Source organism: Leptopilina heterotoma, unplaced genomic scaffold (assembly GCF_015476425.1).
Source record: "Leptopilina heterotoma isolate Lh14 unplaced genomic scaffold, ASM1547642v1 Lhet_46, whole genome shotgun sequence".
In the NCBI taxonomy this organism is placed as follows: Eukaryota; Metazoa; Arthropoda; class Insecta; order Hymenoptera; family Figitidae; genus Leptopilina; species Leptopilina heterotoma.
The window spans coordinates 1426031-1445502 of NW_025111092.1; the positions used below are offsets into that span (position 1 = coordinate 1426031).

The 19472-nt window shown below is 30.3% G+C and overlaps 2 protein-coding genes across 4 annotated transcripts; both read left to right on the top strand.

Moving 5' to 3' along the window:
- Positions 1 to 6516: 6516 nt before the first annotated feature.
- Positions 6517 to 9984, top strand: LOC122507294. 3 transcript variants are annotated; one of them, XM_043619909.1, is made up of 6 exons: positions 6517 to 6924; positions 7828 to 8072; positions 8144 to 8325; positions 8402 to 8555; positions 8637 to 8794; positions 9643 to 9984. In XM_043619909.1, the coding sequence occupies exons 2-6, from the start codon at positions 7967 to 7969 to the stop codon at positions 9982 to 9984; spliced, it is 942 nt and encodes a 313-aa protein (XP_043475844.1). In that variant the 5' UTR covers positions 6517 to 6924; positions 7828 to 7966. The 3 variants fall into 3 exon arrangements, with proteins under 3 accessions (XP_043475844.1, XP_043475843.1, XP_043475845.1); XM_043619908.1 differs by lacking the exon at positions 6517 to 6924 and having other exon boundaries at positions 7704 to 8072; XM_043619910.1 differs by lacking the exon at positions 6517 to 6924 and having other exon boundaries at positions 7704 to 8072; positions 8177 to 8325.
- Positions 9985 to 10103: 119 nt separating this feature from the next.
- On the top strand, positions 10104 to 17496 carry LOC122507313. Its single transcript, XM_043619939.1, has 2 exons — positions 10104 to 11914; positions 17352 to 17496. The coding sequence occupies exons 1-2, from the start codon at positions 10104 to 10106 to the stop codon at positions 17494 to 17496; spliced, it is 1956 nt and encodes a 651-aa protein (XP_043475874.1).
- Positions 17497 to 19472: the final 1976 nt, after the last annotated feature.

A 19472-nucleotide genomic window follows, 5' to 3' on the forward strand; every position in this document is an offset into this window, starting at 1 on the left:
ATTCTTCGATGATATCGAATAATTGTTATAAACTTCAAATATATTAGAAGATTAAAAAATATTTTTATTTCAAAACTATATTAATTATTTAAAACCTACTTCAGAAATTTTTAATTTGCAAATATATTTTAATACTTTTTAGTTTTTAATTTCATAGGTACATTTTTATTTCATATAATTAAATGATTTTTATTTATATTTTATTAAAAATTTGTACAACATTAATTTAACATTTTAATTTTATCATATAATTTGTTCTACCTGCTCTAATGAGAGCGGTAGATTCAACTTATCTAAAGCTATGCACAACTACTTATACATTTGTTTAGAATTCTTATTATATAATTAAAAATTATGTTACATTCAATAAAAGTGAATCAAATATTTAAATAATAAATTAATAATATATAATTTAATATAAATAAAAAAAGTTTAACAAAGAAATAATTTCAGAATATTTGGACATAATTTCATATAAAAAAAACTGTTTAAAAAGTGACATTTAATGGAAAATGTAAAAGAGGAAAATCCTCTCAATTAGAAAGGAAAACTTTAGTGCCCATATGTAAGAGGAAAAAGTACTTCAAAAGAAGTACTTTTCCGAAGGTTTTTGACGTCCTTAATCCGAATCCGCACAGAAAAAGACTGAACTCAAAATGAGCAGCATATGATACTTATTTTGGAGTCCAACAAAAATAATATCCCTGCTACTCATTCTGAGTTTCTGGGGAAAAGACTTAAAATAAGTAAAAGCGGTATCATTTTGGGTTTATGATAAAATTACAATAACATTGTAATAACTAGGAATCATTCATAAAAATATGAATTAAAATAATTGTATATAATGAATAAACATGTTGCACTTGTTAAAACATTAATATTTGAAGTCGATTTATCGGAACAATATAACACGAAACATGCGATTCACAAAAAAAGTAACGGCGCAACGCGCAGCAGACATTTTCTACATTTGTTGCCAACATAACACACAAATAAAACTAAAACCTGACATTTTTTTCATTTTGTGTCACTTGAAGTTGCCAATTACTCATTTCAGCTGTTTTCGGCGTTCACCCGGTGTTAACACCGAGGTAACGACAGTCCAATCAGCAATAATATTTATTAACATTCTGTTGGAATCCAATGAAAATTAACTTTGTGTTAATACCGAGTGAACGCCGAAAATAGCCTTCGAGTCACTTGAAGTGGTCGATTACTCATTTCGAGACTGACTTCCAAATGCGTTGCAACAAAAGTGAGTCGGGTTTTTTTCTGTGTGATCTCAGAATTGCCCTATCACGTCAGGTTTTTTTTAGATATTCTAACTTAAAAGTGCCATTTTTAAAGACCTGTACATTCAAGAGAAAATTTTTGTTCTAAAAGTTATTTGCGGCATCTGAAAGTTTGCCGCTTTTTAAACGTAAAAACATTTTTATTTGTCACTGAGATATCGTCATTTGAAGTCTTTGAATCTGGTAAGTATATGAATATTGACAAATTTACCAAATTCAAAAACTTTAAATGTCGATATCTCAGTGAAAAATAAATTTTTTTCCCAGTTTCAAAAGGCTTTTTAAAGGGGAATTATTATTAGTACCTTTCTTTTTACAGTGTAGAACATTTCAAAAACATGACGTGATGGGGCAATTCTGAGGTCAGATTCGGATTCAGCACGTCAAAAACCTTCGGAAAAGTATTTTCCGGTTCTTAGTTTTGAGATTCGCCAAAATTTTGTCGGCCTGTGTATCTTTTAATCAGACGCACCATATTTCTGTTTTGTTATTTCTTGTTGTCGGCAATAAACTTTTTTCTCAGTAGTGTAAATCAATTTTTGTTAGTCAGAAAAATTAAAAAGTGTCTTCACAGAAAAAAATATGTGTTAAATTTGTTGCGTGTAGTTTTCAGATGGTGTTGTTTTAACACAATTTAGGTGTTATTTTAACTCCATTAAAAATTTATATTAATTTAACACCATCTAGTGTTAGTTTAATACATTATAGTGTTATTTTAACACCAATGAAGTGTCGTCGCAAATAGTTTGTGAAACGTGGAACTTAAAGTTGGATATAAATATTTGTCAGTAGATACAGTCGCTTAAAGTCAGGCAAAACGTTTTAAAATTCTCTTCTATATTTTACAAACTCAGTAGTAAAAGTCAGTATTAAGTCAGACAATAACATTAAATGAACGCTCTCAGTAAGGTACTCTTATAAATACATAATCTCATATTCAGCAGTGTAAATCAATTTTAGTCATACAATGCTATTTTTATTTATGAACTATAAAAGTAATACAGTTTAAAATCCACAAAATTTAATTTTTTTTATTAGTTGCAAAAGTCAGTCTCTGATCAAACACATAGCTTTTAAATTTAGATCTTTGTTCAATTTGTTCTTAGTAGTGAGAATGTTGATAAAAATTCAATTTTTTCATTCTAGTAGTATAGGTCAATTGACGCCAGACAGGAATTTAAAAATAAGAAAATGATACTGCCAGCAGTAAAACACACTTTTAGTCGAACCAACTTAGTAAGATTGAGAAATTACACTCAGAAAAAAGTTTATTCGAAACAACCAAATTTTGGTTGAATAAACCAAATAAATGCATTGCTAAACAGTTAACCAAACGTTTATTTAATTCAACCAAATTTTTTAATTGAATGTTTTTATTTGAATGAACCAAACACTTTATTGAACTCAACTAAATTTTTTAGTTTCTTGAACCAAATATTTTGTTCTATGCAAAGAAAAAATTTATTTAAGAGGCATTTCACGTCAGAAATATTACGATTTGCAAAGGGTCTGCTGATTTTCGCAAAAGTTCGTGGCATTATAGTTCTATATTTATTTATTTCACTTGTCTTATTGCAATGCGCAATTACAAAAGGAGTTTCGCATATGTTAGAATTTACAATTAATAAAAGGAAAAAATTAATCGTTAAAAATGCGCAGAATCATATAAACAAATTTTTTAATTGCTGCGCGATTTTCAGTCGATATGATTGCAATCCACATATTAATTAAATCAATTTCGGAACAAATAGCAGGAAAAAATTCCTCGCAGATATAGGACCATTCAAGTATTACGTAAGAATTTAAAGGGGAAGGGGATCTAGCTATTGCTTATTTTCATTAGAAAAAATGGCGCTAATGCATATAAAAAATCTTACGATAGGGGAGGGGGGTCTAAAAACCTGAAAAATATGCTTACGGAATACTTGAATGGCCCCTATGCCTACAGGCTAAACAATTTCCTAAAGTATGGAAAAGGCTCTCCTTCCCTAGGTTACAAAAAGGGCATCATTCTTCGAGTTCAAAATTATATTTATTCTTCCCCAGAAATATTCTGCAGACATGAGTAATAAGAAAACGAATCTGAGCAAAAATTCTCTTTAAAAACAACGTCAGGCGCATGAGCAGGTACTTCTGGGTCCCCCTTTGCAGTGTGAGATGTGGATAAATTAATAGGCTTCTAGAAAGAGCTTTACAATTTAAATCATAGTTCGTTAAAAAAGGATTCACATCTCTTAACAACCATCTTCCTACTAACCGATACTGATATCAAGTCTAGGTTCCTCCACATATCCACCAGGTCGCAGGCTTCAAAAAAATATCGAATTTGATTATACCAATTAAATTTATTTTCCTCGTTTTTCAATGTTAACATCTTTAGTCTTTCAAGGCGACGCCTGGGGTACCGAGAATTTTCCATATTTAATATTTTATTTATCCAAGACAACATGTAAGAAACATGTAACGAGCCGGTTTCTAATCTAACTGCGTACCCTAGTGAGCACGTGGGCAAATATAATAGTTTCTTAAAAAGGGATTGTTAGACTTTTTCCAAATAGTTTAAATGTTTTAAACTCCAGACTTGACCCCCGTAAAACATACTTAGGGATAGACTCTCAAAAAGTTTGTCGTAAGTATTCCACAAATCAGCCCGGGTGCATGGATCAATCCTAACACAGAACCAAGTGCAACCGTGGCCACGTCAGATTTGCCCTACAACGGAAAAAGACACATAAGCGACATTTTGGTGAAAAATAAGTTTTTAGTATTAATGGATTCGTATTCAAAAACTGCATCTAACTATCGTAATTAAAATAAAAAATTTAAATTATTTATAGTAAAAAATTAAGTTTGAAAATATTGGAATTCGCGAAAAATGAGAAGTTGCAATGGAAAAAGACACATGAGGTACTTTGCGTTGTCCAGAATCTGCAAAAGGCATGAACTACGTCACAAAATACAGTGTGAAAATTCACACAAAATCGTTTGCGTTCTTTTTCCATTGTAAATACTGCCGAGCTGGGCTTCGTTTGCAAAACCACATCTGCAAGGGCGCATATGTATTTTTTTAGTTTGTAAACTCAGTGAGTAGAGCAAAGATGTCCAGCGGAAACTATACGCAAGCGACATCGGTTTAACTCGGAACTGCTTTGCGTATGTTTCTTCGCTGGACATCTTTGCTCCGCTCGATGACTTTACAGCGAAAAACTCCGCAAACGACTTTGTGTTCTTTTTACGTTGTATTTGCGATGAAAAAACTTCACAAGTGCATTTATTAATAGAGATTGTTTAAATAATTAATTTTTTTTACTCAATTAGAAAAAGCACATGCTATTTACCTTAGTAAGGATATTTTTATTCATTAAAAATGAGCTCTAAATGAAGTTTTTAACGCAAACGGTTTTTCTCAAATATCTCCGTTGGACCTATTTATCGCTTATGTGTCTTTTTCCGTTGTAGGGCAGAGATGCTTTTTTTGCTGCGGGAAAAAAAGAACAAGAGCTGTCAAATGGGACCCCCATATACACATACTTATTTACAACCTCCACTTGCTTATTTCTAAATTTAAATGACTTAAATTTCCTAGCGGAAGAGTTCTCTGACCATGTAAAGATTACAACTTTTGTTTTTTCTATATTGACCGTAAGCTTATTTTGCTCACAATAAGAATGAAGAGCTGTTATTTTTCTGTTCAGCTCTGTAGGCATATCTGACAGGCATACAATATCATCCGCAAAACAGAGTAATATAATTTCCAAAGCGCTATCTATCGAAAGGCCCCTGCATCGCTGTTGATGCGAAATCGAGGGGAATGCTCCTTTAAAATCAATAAATAGTGCGTAAACAACTGCCCCCGGGGTTCTAAGGTGAATTTGAATAATGGCTAGAAGAGTAAATAAGTTGTCTAAACAGCTTCTACCCCCCTAAAGCCAGATTGAAAATCTTTGTTCAGCAGTTGACCAATGTAATAGGTCTATAATTCCCCGGGTCCTTTATATCCCCCTTCTTAAATATCATGCTAGTACAAGATTTTCCCCAGGCCTTAGAAACCAACTCCTTTTCTAATATGTTATTAAAAAAATGCTCAATAAAAAACACCCAATTTGATGGCAAATTGTTATGAAAATCATTATTAATTCTGTCCAGACCAGAGGCCTTTCCACTCTTACATGACACAATATTCCTTAGAATCTCCTCGGTTGTAATATAACCATCAAGGATAGGGTGAGTTACTCTTAGAAAACTACAATCTTTCCTAGGGCTGTCATACTGCGGGAAATTTTGTCCATTGGCATTTACTTGCTTTAAAACAATAACTGCGTGTTAAGAACATAATCGCTACACAACTGAAAACTTGACAAAAACTTATTGTAAATATTCTTCTCACTCGTAAAAATTAAATTTGTAGTAAGTCTTACAATGAACACAATGCATTTATTTAACCGACAATTATAATTTTGTTTTTTCGATTTACCTAATAAATTTGACGCGAACGCGGACTATAGACAAGTGAAACTGCTATTTTTAAAGCATACATGTACTTTTTGAGACAAGCAAATATTTTTGTTTGACTCAAATTATTTTATAAAAACAAATAAAATAGGTTAATTAAATAGTTTGGTTCAATAAAATAAACTTTTTGTCTGAGTGTACAGTTAAAGTTTTATTTCAGTAGTAGAATATATTCAAAGTTCAAGGATACGTCAACTTTTTAGTAGAGTAAATCAGTTGTAGTCAGTCTAAAAATGAAGGTATCAATTTTTTGTTTGTATCAAATTTCCTTCTGTCCTTCTGTAATATAATTTTTTTATTTCAGTAGTAAAATTCAATTTGTAATCAGACGGAGCATTTATGTATAGTTTTCTGTATCAGTAGTAATGGGTGATTTTTGTCAAACCGAACATTGTATTTTTGTTTACACTATAAAAATTCAGAAGAAAAAAAGTTTTTTGATTTTTTAAAAAATAATTATTAATATTAGTACTTATAGACGGAAGTATATATATAACTTAATTCCTTTGAAATACCTTATAAGAGTGCAGACAGTTCGTGATGAATAGTGGAACTCCAGAAGCAATTTTCGCAAGATTGTTACAATTAATAAAAATATTAACAATTTCTACAGAAAGAAAAACTCCTAATGTAAACATAAAGAAGCCAATGCTATAAACAAAGAACATTATTTTATAAAAACCGGTTAATTTCGGTGGTACACTGAGAAAAATAAACATAACTGAGTGCTGTCCGGACAGGACTGGTCCCTGTCCAAAATTTTTTTTTCATTTAGACAGTACTCTTTGCTTTCTGGACAGGAATGATTCCTGTCCAGAATGGACTGAGTAATGTCTTAGACATTAATGAAGAAGACAGATGTGAACGATGTCTGGACAGGAACCACTCCTGTCCAGACATTAATGACAACTCGCCGCGTTTAAATAAATCTGTATACTTATTTGTAGTGTTCGAAAAAATCCAACCTTAAATAATCTCTGATTTTATTCTATACAAAAAAAACTTTATAACTTCTATGAATATCACCTTATAATAATTAAAAAAATGAATGCTGAAATTTCGCAATAGTTTTCAAAGGTTATTATGACAGTTGTTTAAAGTGTAAATATGGAGTCCCAGGGTAAGTTATACGTTTTTATTAATCTTTAAATTTTCTTTAAAAATAAATTATTTTATTCTTATTATTCATTTCTAATCGTTCTATAGAAATTGTATTCTCTTTTGAAAATTCGCTTCATAATTCCATCGCTAGTGCTACGAATTCCACACTTTGTGACATCCTCTGTACAAAATGTCAAGAAACTGTTCTTCCTGGAGAGAACAGTGCTTTAATTGGGAGGGAGAATCTCAAAAACTTCCTGTCAAAATCATTCGATGGAAAAAGAATTCTTAGCCACTTCGAAAAAAATGAAAACCTTTCAGAAAATGCTTTAGCCTCTCTAACTCATTTGATTATAAATCGGGAATGTAACCTCATTTTTCAAGAAAAAAATATAAGTTTACAAAATCCATTGAAAAGCTTTGAGTAAGCTCTTTACAATAACCATATGTATAAGAATTTTTGCGAGAAATTATTTGCTCTATAACTGAATCGTTTTTAATTACATTTTTAATTTTTTATAATTTTTCTCTAAATTTTAAACTGCAAAATGCATATTAATAATACATTCTATAATTTTAATCGAGGAACTTGTCACACTTTCTTGAAAATGGAATTATAAAAAAATTTTAAATACTAAATAAAAATAAAAATAAATAAATAAATAAATAAAAATAAAAATAAAAATAAAAATAAAAATAAATAAATAAATAAATAAATAAATAAATACATAAATAAATAAATAAATAAATAAATAAATAAATAAATAAAAATAAATAATAATAATAAATAAATACAAATGCAAAATGGAAAAATATAACAAATTTATATCAAAATAAAAAATAGAAACAAGATTAAAAAAAATTTTATTAGGAATTATAATTCATTCAAAACTTAAAAAATTAACAATTTATCCATTTATAGAATTTCTTCTGAGATTTTGACTCAACTGTCGGTGGAATGTGCGACCATTTTCAAGCAGGTCCCAGGAGTATTTTACACAGCAACGAAGACAGTCAAAATTGGTGGTGTATCAAAAAAAATTCGAGCTTCTGGACGATTCATGAATCGCATAAATTATTTGAGAACTCTTCTCGCTGAAGATGGCTTATTAGTAAAAGCAACCTTAGAAGAAGTTAATGTCGATGTTGATGCTGATAAACAACCTGGTATTTTCACGATTATATATGTGTATAAATATAAATTTTGCATCCATAATATTATACAATATATTTAACAGATACAGTTGATGAATTACTGCAACTGATTAAAGCACCTTGTGAAAATGGACTTGATTGGGATGTACTCAAAAATGCTTGGCAGAAAACATTTTTTGCACGTCGTGAGATGTCAAAACAAAGTTTAAACGGAGCATTATGGCAGTGGGAAAAGTTGCCTTGTCTTGCAAAACATCGTGATTTGGTAAATTTATATTTATCTTTGGTATGGGTATAGTTTTTACAATTTTAAATGGACATAAAGGTATGCTTTTATATAGATACTGTTGGACTTCGAAAAATACTACGAAACTTCAATAAGCATTGTAGAAACTTGGACACAATTTCGAGACGCTTTAGTCAAATTCATTAGTTCACGACGTCTTGATGATGAATTACAAGAGCTGTTCAATAATATTGAATCGTTAACTGATGGTATATTATTTACATCGAAGAATTCAGTCGTTTATATTTAATTCATAATAATAATATCTATTACTGAAATTTGATTTTTAGATCAGAAAGACACAGTTCTGATAACCATTTTTCCGACAGCAATCGTTGCCCTATTAAAGCCAAATTCAAACAGAAAACCAAAGCGATTGAAACTTGACACAGACGAAGAAAAAAAGATCAAACTTGCTGATCGAGAAACGTTCATCTCAAATGTAGCGGTATGGTATATACTGCTTTCACTGTCCAAAATGTCCAATATACAGGGTATCTACTATTTTCGTTTAACAAAATTCTCGGCTCTGTTCTAATTTTTCCCGGCTTTTTTCTCATCAAATTTAAATTTATTTGATTCCGAACATAAATAAATCTCTTTAAAAGAATTAAATTATTTTTAATAGAAAGTAAAGAAATTTCAATTATTTCAAAAGTTTTCAATTATTTGTTTATAAAATTTAAATTATCTTGAAATAAAAGAATTTTAAAATTTCAAAAATCTTATTTTTCAGATTTTTCAAAAAAACATTGCGAAAATTCAATTTTATTAAAAAATTTTAATTATTAATCTTCACACTAAAAAACAAATACATTAGAATGTAACTCTTTATAAAATTCAATTATTAAATTAAAATACTTTGAAAATTCGATTTGTTAAAAAGTTTTTAATGAAATTCTTTAACAAATTTAATTATTTTTAGTTGAATTTCCCAAAATTTCTATTAATTCGATATTTTTTTGAATTTATTACATACTATATATTTGAATCAGTGACTGATTTTTTACTGTCAAATTAATTATTTATAAATACAAATTGAAATAAAAAGCGATTTTTTATAAACAAATTAAAATTATAATTTTTTTTAATTTGGTGAAAAAATTCCCGGTTTTGAACACAATTTCTGGCTTATTCCCGATCAAATTCATTTTCCTGTTTTCCCGGTTAGTAGACACCCTGAATATAATATTTTCTTTGAGTATTCTTTACACAATGTTTAAGCAATCCTTAAAAGTTTCGTTTTTATAATGTTTAATATATATACACAACTCATAAGGCATTTAATTCCATTAGGTTGATGAAGACGTAGATTCATTCGTGGAAAGGAAATTACAACAAACCCCCCAAGAACAAGGACCTTATGTCGTCATCACTGGCAATCTCAAAGATCCAAAAACAATATACTTAATCGTCAGAACTGTGAAATACGATTGTAAATCTATACCTGAAGCTTTCGATTTGGCTGTAAAAATTTATTTGGCATACCGGATTCCGTATCCAACCAAAAGTTCTCACGCATGGGTTCTTGTGCAGAAAATTATTTTGCGAATCAATAAGCCCGACGATAAGTTGCTTCAAGTAACTAAAAAAGCATTGTCTTTCTTCGTGAATGAACTGAAACTTCCCGGCGAGTAAAAAATCAACGAGTAGTTCTCACTTCGTAGTTTATTTGTTTGATCGTTATCGTATTTTATTAGTTGTTTACTTGTTTCAACTTTTGATTTTATACATTGTAAGGGCTGATATTGTGTAAAATGGATCCACAAATATTTTGTCAAATCTTAAAATTGCAGGCTGATTTAGTTGCCAGCAAATGGCTTAGTCAACCCGATTTAACAAGAACGCGAGCATTTGAGTTTATAGATGATATGACAAGCATTTTACAACAAAAATCGGTTACAAATTTAATTCATATAGTTCTCTTAAGATTATCTCAATTAGGAGAGAATTCACAAAATCTTCATGCATTTCAACGAATGTTTAACGATTTTCAAAACGTATTTGCTCATATCGATACAGAGCATAAATGTTTAGTTCATTTTGAAAAAAATTTAGGAACCTACTTTCCACCTGTAGAAGTTATTATCAACAAGGAAGATTTCTATAATAATCAAGCAAATATTTCCGATCCCGAAAATGAGAAGGTTTCTTTCCAATTTTTCCCTATTCGTGAAACTATTAAAAAATTTTTAGAAATTCCAGGAGTACTTAAAAGTACATTATCTTATCTTGCTGATCTGGAAAATGATGACTCTATATTGTTTAATTTTGTACAAGGTGAACGTTGGAAAATTATAAAACGTGATTATGAGAATCGGATTGTTCTTCCCTTATTTCTTTACTGGGACGAATATGAAACTAACAATCCACTAGGTAGCCATAAGGGAATAGGACAAATTGGTGCCGTTTATGTCGTTATTGCCTGTTTACATCCTCAGCTACAATCAAAGGTAGAAAACATTTTTATCTTGACATTGTTCAGATCTATTGACTTGGAAAAAGTCCCTCTTCGTATGTTTTTTACAAAGGGTGTAAATGAACTGAATTTTTTGGCAACTTCAGGAATACCTGTTTCCACTCCAGATGGTATTCAACAAGTTTATTTGGTTGTAGGAACTTGTATCGGCGATAATAAGGCATTTAATCAATTACTTGGTTTTACAACAGGTTTCACGGCTAACTACCCATGCCGATTTTGTCACGTGAAGAGTTCAGAAATGAGCACAATTTTAAAGGAATCGCAGTGTAAACTTAGAGACGAAACATCATACCAATCTGATCTGCTTGCAGATGATCTTAAAAAAACAGGTGTCGCAAGACAATCAGCTATATCTGATTTAAAATCTGGTTCTACCTTGGAACTAATAGGCGTTGACCCTGCGCATGATATTTTTGAAGGTATAGTTGAATATGATACTGGATTAATTCTTCACCAGTTCATTGAAATTGATGATTTCTTTACACTAACAGAACTTAATTCTAGAGTTCAAAATTTTGATTACGGGCCAAATGAAACGAATAAGCCACGTCCGATAAAATTGAACCAGATAAAAAACAAGCACATAAAAATGTCGGCTAGTGAAGCATTCTGCTTTATTCGAAATCTTGGTTTACTGATTGGAGATTTAGTACCACGTGCTAATGAACACTGGGATCTTTTTATTACTTTAAGAGAAATAATAGATATTGTCGTCTCACCAATTGTTGATGTTGACATATTGAACTACTTAGAAAGCCTAATAGCAGAATATTTAGGAAAGTTGACTTCTTTGTTTAAGGATTGCGTGAAACCGAAGCATCATCTTCTCCCCCACTATCCTAGAGTATCAAAGCGTTTTGGTCCTATATGGCATCTGTCAACTTTAAGATGCGAAAGTAAAAACCGAATTTCAAAATTGGCCGCTCATGCTTCACGTAATAGACAAAATATTACTAAGACTTTAGCTATTAAATCTCAGTTGCAGGCTTCTGACAGATTTTTGCGTAATGAAAATTTGGAATTGAAACTTTATGAATATCAGACTTCAGAAACTCTAAAAGTAACAGACTTGCCAAACATGCATTTGTATTTTCCTTTACTTGCTGATATTGAAGTACAGAACAACGTGAAACACTTACAGTCCATTTTACTTCAAGGTCGCAACATTTGTCAGAATGCAGTATTAATGATACCTGGTGAAAATGACCCAGAATTATACATTGTTTATATTATAGTTGAAGTTGAACCTCAAAAAATAATTATTATCGCAAAAAATGTGACTGGAAATTATTTATATGACCACCATTTCCAAGCTTACGAACTGTATTCTCGCGATTTAACTGATAGATTCAAATTTGTTCGACTTTCCAATGAAAAAATACAATCAGCTTATGTTTCATTTCTTAGTAAAAATAAGAATGGAAAACTGTACATCCCAAAGCGATGGATTTGAGTCGTTTAGGAAAATTATATTAATATTTATTTTCAACTTTAGAAACATAAAACCTACTCTTATTTCCGTTATATATTTTACAAAAACTTGAACTCTGATTCACAGCAATGTATTCTTTTGTAATAATGTTGAAATAAATTTTACATATATTTAAAATATTATTGTATTGCATTCGTTAAATTTTATTAAATGTGAAAATATATATTATACTTTTATTTTCTTTAAATACTACTACTCTATAAAATATATAATACATTATAACGTATTCACTATCATTTAATTACTTGTTTAATTTAATTTAATTATTGTGTTAAAAAAAAATTCGCGTTTAGATTGAAATAGAAAACACTAAAAATTAATATAATGTTTTATTAATGTATAGAATATAAGATATAATAATATCTAAAATAATAATTTCTGAAAGAGTTTTTTCTAAATGTCCGATTTATTTTCCCTAAAACACAATCTGTCCTTTATTCACTTAACTAGCAATATATTTTACTTTTACATCTAACAGTAAAATAACGACCGTTTACTTTAATTAATTCTATCTTTTATTGACATTATTATAACCTTTAATTATAATTGTTTTGAATTATGTCTTACGTCTGTTAAAGGCGGCGAGTTGTCATTAATGTCTGGACAGGAATGGTTCCTGTCCGGACATCGTTCACATCTGTCTGTTTCATTAATGTCTAAGACATTACTGAGTCCGTTCTGGACAGGAATCATTCCTGTCTAGAAAGCAAAGAGTACTGTCTAAATGAAAAAAAAATTTTGGACAGGGACCAGTCCTGTCCGGACAGCACCCAGTTATGTTTATTTTTCTCAGTGTAGAGTTCCCATATTTTGTAATATTCTCATACTAATTTTCAAATGGTAATTAGGTTCAATAATTCTTGCTCCCTTCTTTTTATTCATCATAATTTACTTATTTATTTATTCACAAACAAAATAAATAAATTAAAACTAATTTTCAATTTTTTTTAATGTTGTGTTTTGTTTTTTCTACTTTTGTGTGACTTTCAACATTCTAGTGAAACTTTGAAAAAAAGGTAATAGAAATAAACTACCGGGAGCTAATGAATAAGATTGACAATAAATTATAAGATGTTTTAGTACTCGAAAATAATCGACATTTAGTTTTCCTTGACGACTCATTTGCCAATTCTCAATCACATACTATTAGAGGACAGTCTAAAGATGTCTACTTTGTAATATGTAATTAACATTTTGCAAATCAATAGTGAGGAAGAGAAGTCACAAAATTTCAAAGCCCATTATTAATTATCTCTGTTTAATAACAGGTTTCGTTCTTCTCATCGATCCTTGTTAAGTAACCAGTGGGGATCGAGCATGACAAAGTTGCTTTCTGTAACTGGTAATATTTTTTCTCGCACATGAAAGGAGAGATTTGACGCGCTAACTGAACGCGCCTTAACGTTTCTTCTCTCTCTCTCTAGCGAGATGAGTGACAGCATTACGCGTCTTGTATGAATGCCCGCGCTTATTATAACAGTTGCGTCTGGAACCACTTAAGTGATATACGCATTGTATTGCGTTATATTCAATCCGAATAAATTTAATTATTAAACAGTTAAATACCACATTTTTATTTGACCACCCAACTTAAAGTTAACACTTAAATCTGTGAGGATTCCCTTCTGATGATTTTAGACATTGTTATTATTTTAAATAACCAAGAATCCCACATTGGTGACCCCGACGTGATCGGGTAAAACACGTTTCTTTTAAAATAAAGTTTATCCACTGAAATCGTGTCAATCAAGTACTCTATTAGTGAATGGTGCATAAAAATTCTCCGAACAAATAAGTGAAAAAGTTCGTAGAAAGAAAGTAACTTTGGACGATTAACGGCAACTTTATTTTCGGAGCACGTTTTTCAAAGGACGCCACGCCATGACACCGGAGGAGACGGCTTCATTTTCTACAAGCATTAACAGTTCTCCTAAAACATAATTTTTTTTATCAATTTAAACTCATCTCCAAAATATTTTTTTTACATTTTTTATATAAAAAAATGTTTTTATAAAATTGAGTTTTTACTCATTAAGTGGTCATTTCACAGCCTGGTTCCAGCCAACGTCAGACCGATTATCAGACTTCCTCAAGGTCACGGTCGTCCTGGTTCATCAATTACGAGGAAATCAATCATTCCTGACATCAGCTGATTCAATCCTAGTGAGTTGAAAAAAGTTGGCGGTTAAATTTAAACAATATAAGGCTTTGGAAAACGGCGCATGGGCAGAACACTTTAGCCAATGCAACAGGTGCTTAACGTTTTACTACCTGTGGCAGTAACAGTTATCCGCTTTTTTTAAATTTGGATAATTTTTTTACATGCTTCCCGCCTGATTGACGGACATCTTTTTAGAGAGAGCTCAGGCGCCAATACTCGAGTTCAGTGCTGTCACAAGGTTGGGAATTTTCTAAAAGGCGCCCAAAAATATACCAAGGGACAACATCACCGGAGCACACGAGGTCAACTGGTGTCTCTTTTTATCTCGGGTCCACAATTTGTAGGCATTATTCTACACATGAGTGGCTATTGTGTGAACCTCAGTCATGGTTTTACATAAACATTTTCCTATTTTTTTAAAACAATTTGCTTACGAAAAACAAACGATTTTTGAAATTGTTTTTAACAGTCCGCCATTTTGCTATTTATTAAGATAAATTGTTTATTGAGGTTTACACGATAACAGTAAGCCTACTGAGTAAAACTACGTTTGATTTTTTTATTTCAAACAATACTGAAGAAAGTTATCGTTGGGACCGTTCACCCGTGCATTTTCAAAGGAGTCACCTTTGACTCATAAAAATAATTATTAAATGATTTGAAAAATCACTAAAAATTTTTTTTTATATATTTCTAGACACCAATTATAACATGCAAAATAAGTTATAGAAATATATTTTACTTTCTGTGAAAAAAAATCCCTGAAAAAAGCCTAAAATTTCGGCCGTCACATAGGAAAAGTGCTTTAAGGGGGGCGCCTACTTTAGAAGGTAAAAAACTGCGTACATTTCAGGAATTTTTTTCTCAAACACATTTAAATAAATCGATGCGAGATTTAGTGTATGTTTTCTTATATATTTAAACCTTTGAAATATAATTTTTTCATTAAATGAAAATAGAATTTAATAATAAAATAAACGCCATATATATAACGCCTCGCTGCTAAAATTTTCCCATTGCGTACAACCTAGGGCCCACAATTCTTATCTAAAACAAAAAAACAAAATTTTTTCTATAAATATACATTATTGCCTCCTGTATGAATTAAAAGATTTCAATAGAAAGTAAAAACTGAAATTTTTACATGACTTTTAAAAAAAAATTTAATTTTTGCCAAAAAAAATCTCATTTTTTATTTAAAAGAAAGCATTAAATTTAACTCTATCAAAAACAAATTTAATTCATACAGAATAGACATTCTTCATCTTCAAAAGAAGCCCAAATAGACCCTTATCGGTTGATTAGATTTTTGTCTATCGTGTACGCAAACTACAAAAACAGTGTTTTGAGAAAAACGCGTTTAAAGATTGAAAAACATATATAAATGCTATTTCGCGGCCTCGATGAACGACTATTTTTTTATGTGTAGCTCTTGGATAAGAAGAGATTTTACTGATAAATGGTAATTTTAATGGTAGGTGTAATAGTAGATAAGCGCGACAAATTATGAAAAGTATTAGAGACCGCGAGTGGAATCGCGCGCCAGGCCAAGCGCCAGTCCACGCGCTTTATTGCGTTCTACAAGCTGTAACTCGAAAAATACTTTGTATTTTGACGTAATATTTTAAGAGCATATTCTCTTATAGTTGTACTTTCAGTTAAGACAACTTTTAAAAAATCGATTTTTTTGCCCCGATAAAGTAGGCGCCCCCCTTAAGGTGTATCTAAAGAGAGAAGCATTGTCCGACCTAAAAGTTAGTTTGTGTTCTTTTTTACAGGCTTGGTGTCATTTGACCTAATGAGCTGAAAATTGGTATACTAGTGTATTATTACAGTCTGACGACAAAAAATTTATTTAAGAAACTTTTTGAAAAAAAATTTAAAAAAAATTTTTTTATTTTTTTTTTTCAAAAAATTTTTTTTTTTAATTTTTTTTAGTTAAAACAGGTGGCATTAAATATTTTAAGAAAGAGTGAAATTTTAAGAGAATAAATGAGATTGTTTTCTCCCTTTAATTTCTTAACTAAAAAGAAAAAAAATTGGACAAGTGCGAGTTGTACTCGCACTGCAATGGCGGGTTCCGTACACAAATATTAAAACAATACTTGCAACATTTATCGGTAATTGGTAAAATTAAAATAAACAATTAAAAAAATATATTAAAATCATTTGATAACAAAAAATAACTACAAAAAAATTAAAGTATTGTATATCTAATATTGTGAATAATAATAGATATACAATACTTTAATTTTTTTGTAGTTATTCTTTTTTATCAAATGATTTTAATATATTTTTTTAATTGTTTATTTTAATTCTACCAATTACCGATAAATGTTGCAAGTATTGTTTTAATATTTGTGTACGGAACCCGCCATTGCAGTGCGAGTACAATTCGCACTTGTCCAATTTTTTTTTTTAATTTAGTGACTTAAATAACATAAGAATTGAATATATATAAAAAAATTAAAAATGTCGGATTAAAAATGGCGGGTTTAAAAAAAATTGTTCAGATTTCCTTGAAACTCGTTACTCGGGGGTTTTCGGGGTCGCTGATTACGAATATGGTGTTAGTTTATGAAAATTTAATATGTAGAATCCAATATGGCGGACAAAATATATTTAAATGCATGAAATCGATTGAAACTTGCTACTCCGTGGTGATTTTCGAGGTCGCCGACGACGAATCTGATGTTGGATTTTAAAAATTAAAAATTTTTCATTTGTTATAATCCAGAAATGGTTTACTGTAAATGTTTAACTAAAATTTAATCGCATTTCTGTGATACTACACTCTCAAAAAGTTGTTGACCTATGTAGAATTAGTTTCCGTGCTTATTTATTTTCTTATTTTCTATTTTTGCGACTAGGAGACCTCCCCGTGGTGAAGGTCATGGCAAAAGTAGGAAAGAAGTATCGGCGGCTGGTCAGGTTGAGAAAGTGGGACTGCAGGCGTCATCACACAACCGCAATGTTTTGCACGATTGTATAGATAATTCCAACTGTTTCTGCTAGGTTTGCAGTAAGTTTGTGGCTCCAAAAAGTCGTAAAAAAATCAATGTTAAAATTAAAGAAAATTATAAAAAAGGTTTTAATATGGAATTTCCAAGTTTGAATGAACTTTGGATTCCTAATGACATGTGAAACAGTTGTTACCTTATGTTGAATACATTGGAAGAGGGTAAAAATATAAAGTATAAATTGCCTACTGTTTGGCTAAAACCTAAAAATTGCAAGGATTGCTACTTTTGCAACACGAATCTTAAAGGGACAAACAGCAGGAAGAAAAAAGCAATTCGTTATCTTGAAACAGCTTCAATAGTTTACCCGGTATTAAGAAATATAAGCATTGATAATGTTGAAGACAATAAAGATTTTGATGAAGACCATTCGATCGTTTATTGTCATGATGTAAAGGGTCTAATGAACAAATTAAAGCCTAACGTTTACCAGGGCCGGCGGAACCTATATGGAGACTATGGAGCACTCCATACTCTGCCGTGGATAGAGTATGGAATTCCATAGACTAAAATCATGACACATTTTATTAATAAATATATTTTTCCAAGAAAAATTATTGAAAATAAGTTGTAGGATTCACAAATAAAGATAAATTGTTTTTGTAATGTAATATTGAATAAATTATATCAGTCAACTAAATAATTTAAGTTTTTAATTTTACCTTCCCCCCCCCCCCCGGTCATCAGTTATAAGAGCCATTGAACTCCATAGTCTAAAAAATTTAGTTCCGCCGGCCCTGACGTTTACAAAAATGATGAATGGCGACTGTTTATAGACGCCCCAAGCGAAGTCTTAAGGCTGTTTTTTTTATACAATACAAATGTGTATGCGCCAGTTCCAGTAGCACATTTAGTAATTTTTAAAAAATTATAAAAACGTGATGCTTGTTTTCGAGAATATTAAGTATAAGGATCACAACTGGCAAATTTGCGGAAATCTGAAAATTATAACGATGTTGCTCGGACAACAAAGCGGATTTACCACATTTTTTTAATAATGTTTACTGTGTTTTACAGTTAATAATAATCTAAAGATAGTTTATAATCTGTCTAACATTGTACGAAGTTTGTTATAGTTTTTTTAAATCTTTCTGAATTAAATAAATCTACTCATATTATATTACCATATAACTGAAGCGTTTCTTTATTTTTCTACAACTAATACAACTTTTTCCTTTTTATGTCTTTTCAATATAAAATACCGTCTAATCGGAGGTACTGAATTAATAGTACACTTAAAAAGGGGATCGTTTACTTTTTCAAAAATAATAATTATTTTCTGAAGAATTAAACGTTTATCTTGGGGTGAATAAATATTAAGTCTTTTAGTTTAACTTATCGAAAATTACTTTTGATACAGTTAAGCCTGAATTCGCTTAATATATAGATTTTCTTTGATAATATTAATCAGAATAATCGAATTCATACTTAACAGACTGAATTTCAATTTATAAAAATATCCATGTAGGAAAATATGAATGAATAGAACATATTCAGTTGTTTAGAGTTTTTTTCAGTATTCGTTTTAAAAAATAAAAATTTTGCTTAAATGAAATTTTAAGTACATAAAAGTTTATATAAAGGGATTATAACCTAAAAAATTTCCCAATTCTCAGAATTTGTATATGGTAGTATTTCTATATTATACAATTATGTAGCGTAATATATTTTTTGTCCTACCTGCACGGAAAGTATGTCATTTCGGGCACTTAAGGCGGGCGCAAAGTAACACATTACGCCCGGGAGTGGGGGAAGCGGGCGGAAAAGTATTTTGCGCCCGCTTGTATGACGTCAGCGGGCGGTAAAGTATTTTCCGCCCGCTTGTTAATTATTCGATTTTCTTCATTAAAATGCGACATTTTCGACTTTCTTTTTGTGTTGACTATAAAACTGCAAACATTTTCAACTTGTTTTATTTTGTCTATAAAAATTTGCAATTTTTTTTTATTTTCTCTAAAAAAATAATGAGAC

What these genes read in the sequence shown, in the direction of transcription:
- LOC122507294 (XM_043619909.1), top strand. Translation starts at nt 7,967, where the DNA reads ATGAATCGCATAAATTATTTGAGAACTCTTCTCGCTGAAGATGGCTTA. An exon ending in TTGCAAAACATCGTGATTTG is followed by an intron (nt 8,326 to 8,401) that starts GTAAATTTATAT and finishes GCTTTTATATAG; the next exon opens with ATACTGTTGGACTTCGAAAA. An exon ending in TATTGAATCGTTAACTGATG is followed by an intron (nt 8,556 to 8,636) that starts GTATATTATTTA and finishes TTTGATTTTTAG; the next exon opens with ATCAGAAAGACACAGTTCTG.
- LOC122507313 (XM_043619939.1), top strand. Translation starts at nt 10,104, where the DNA reads ATGGATCCACAAATATTTTGTCAAATCTTAAAATTGCAGGCTGATTTA. An exon ending in GACTTGCCAAACATGCATTT is followed by an intron (nt 11,915 to 17,351) that starts GTATTTTCCTTT and finishes TTTTGCGACTAG; the next exon opens with GAGACCTCCCCGTGGTGAAG.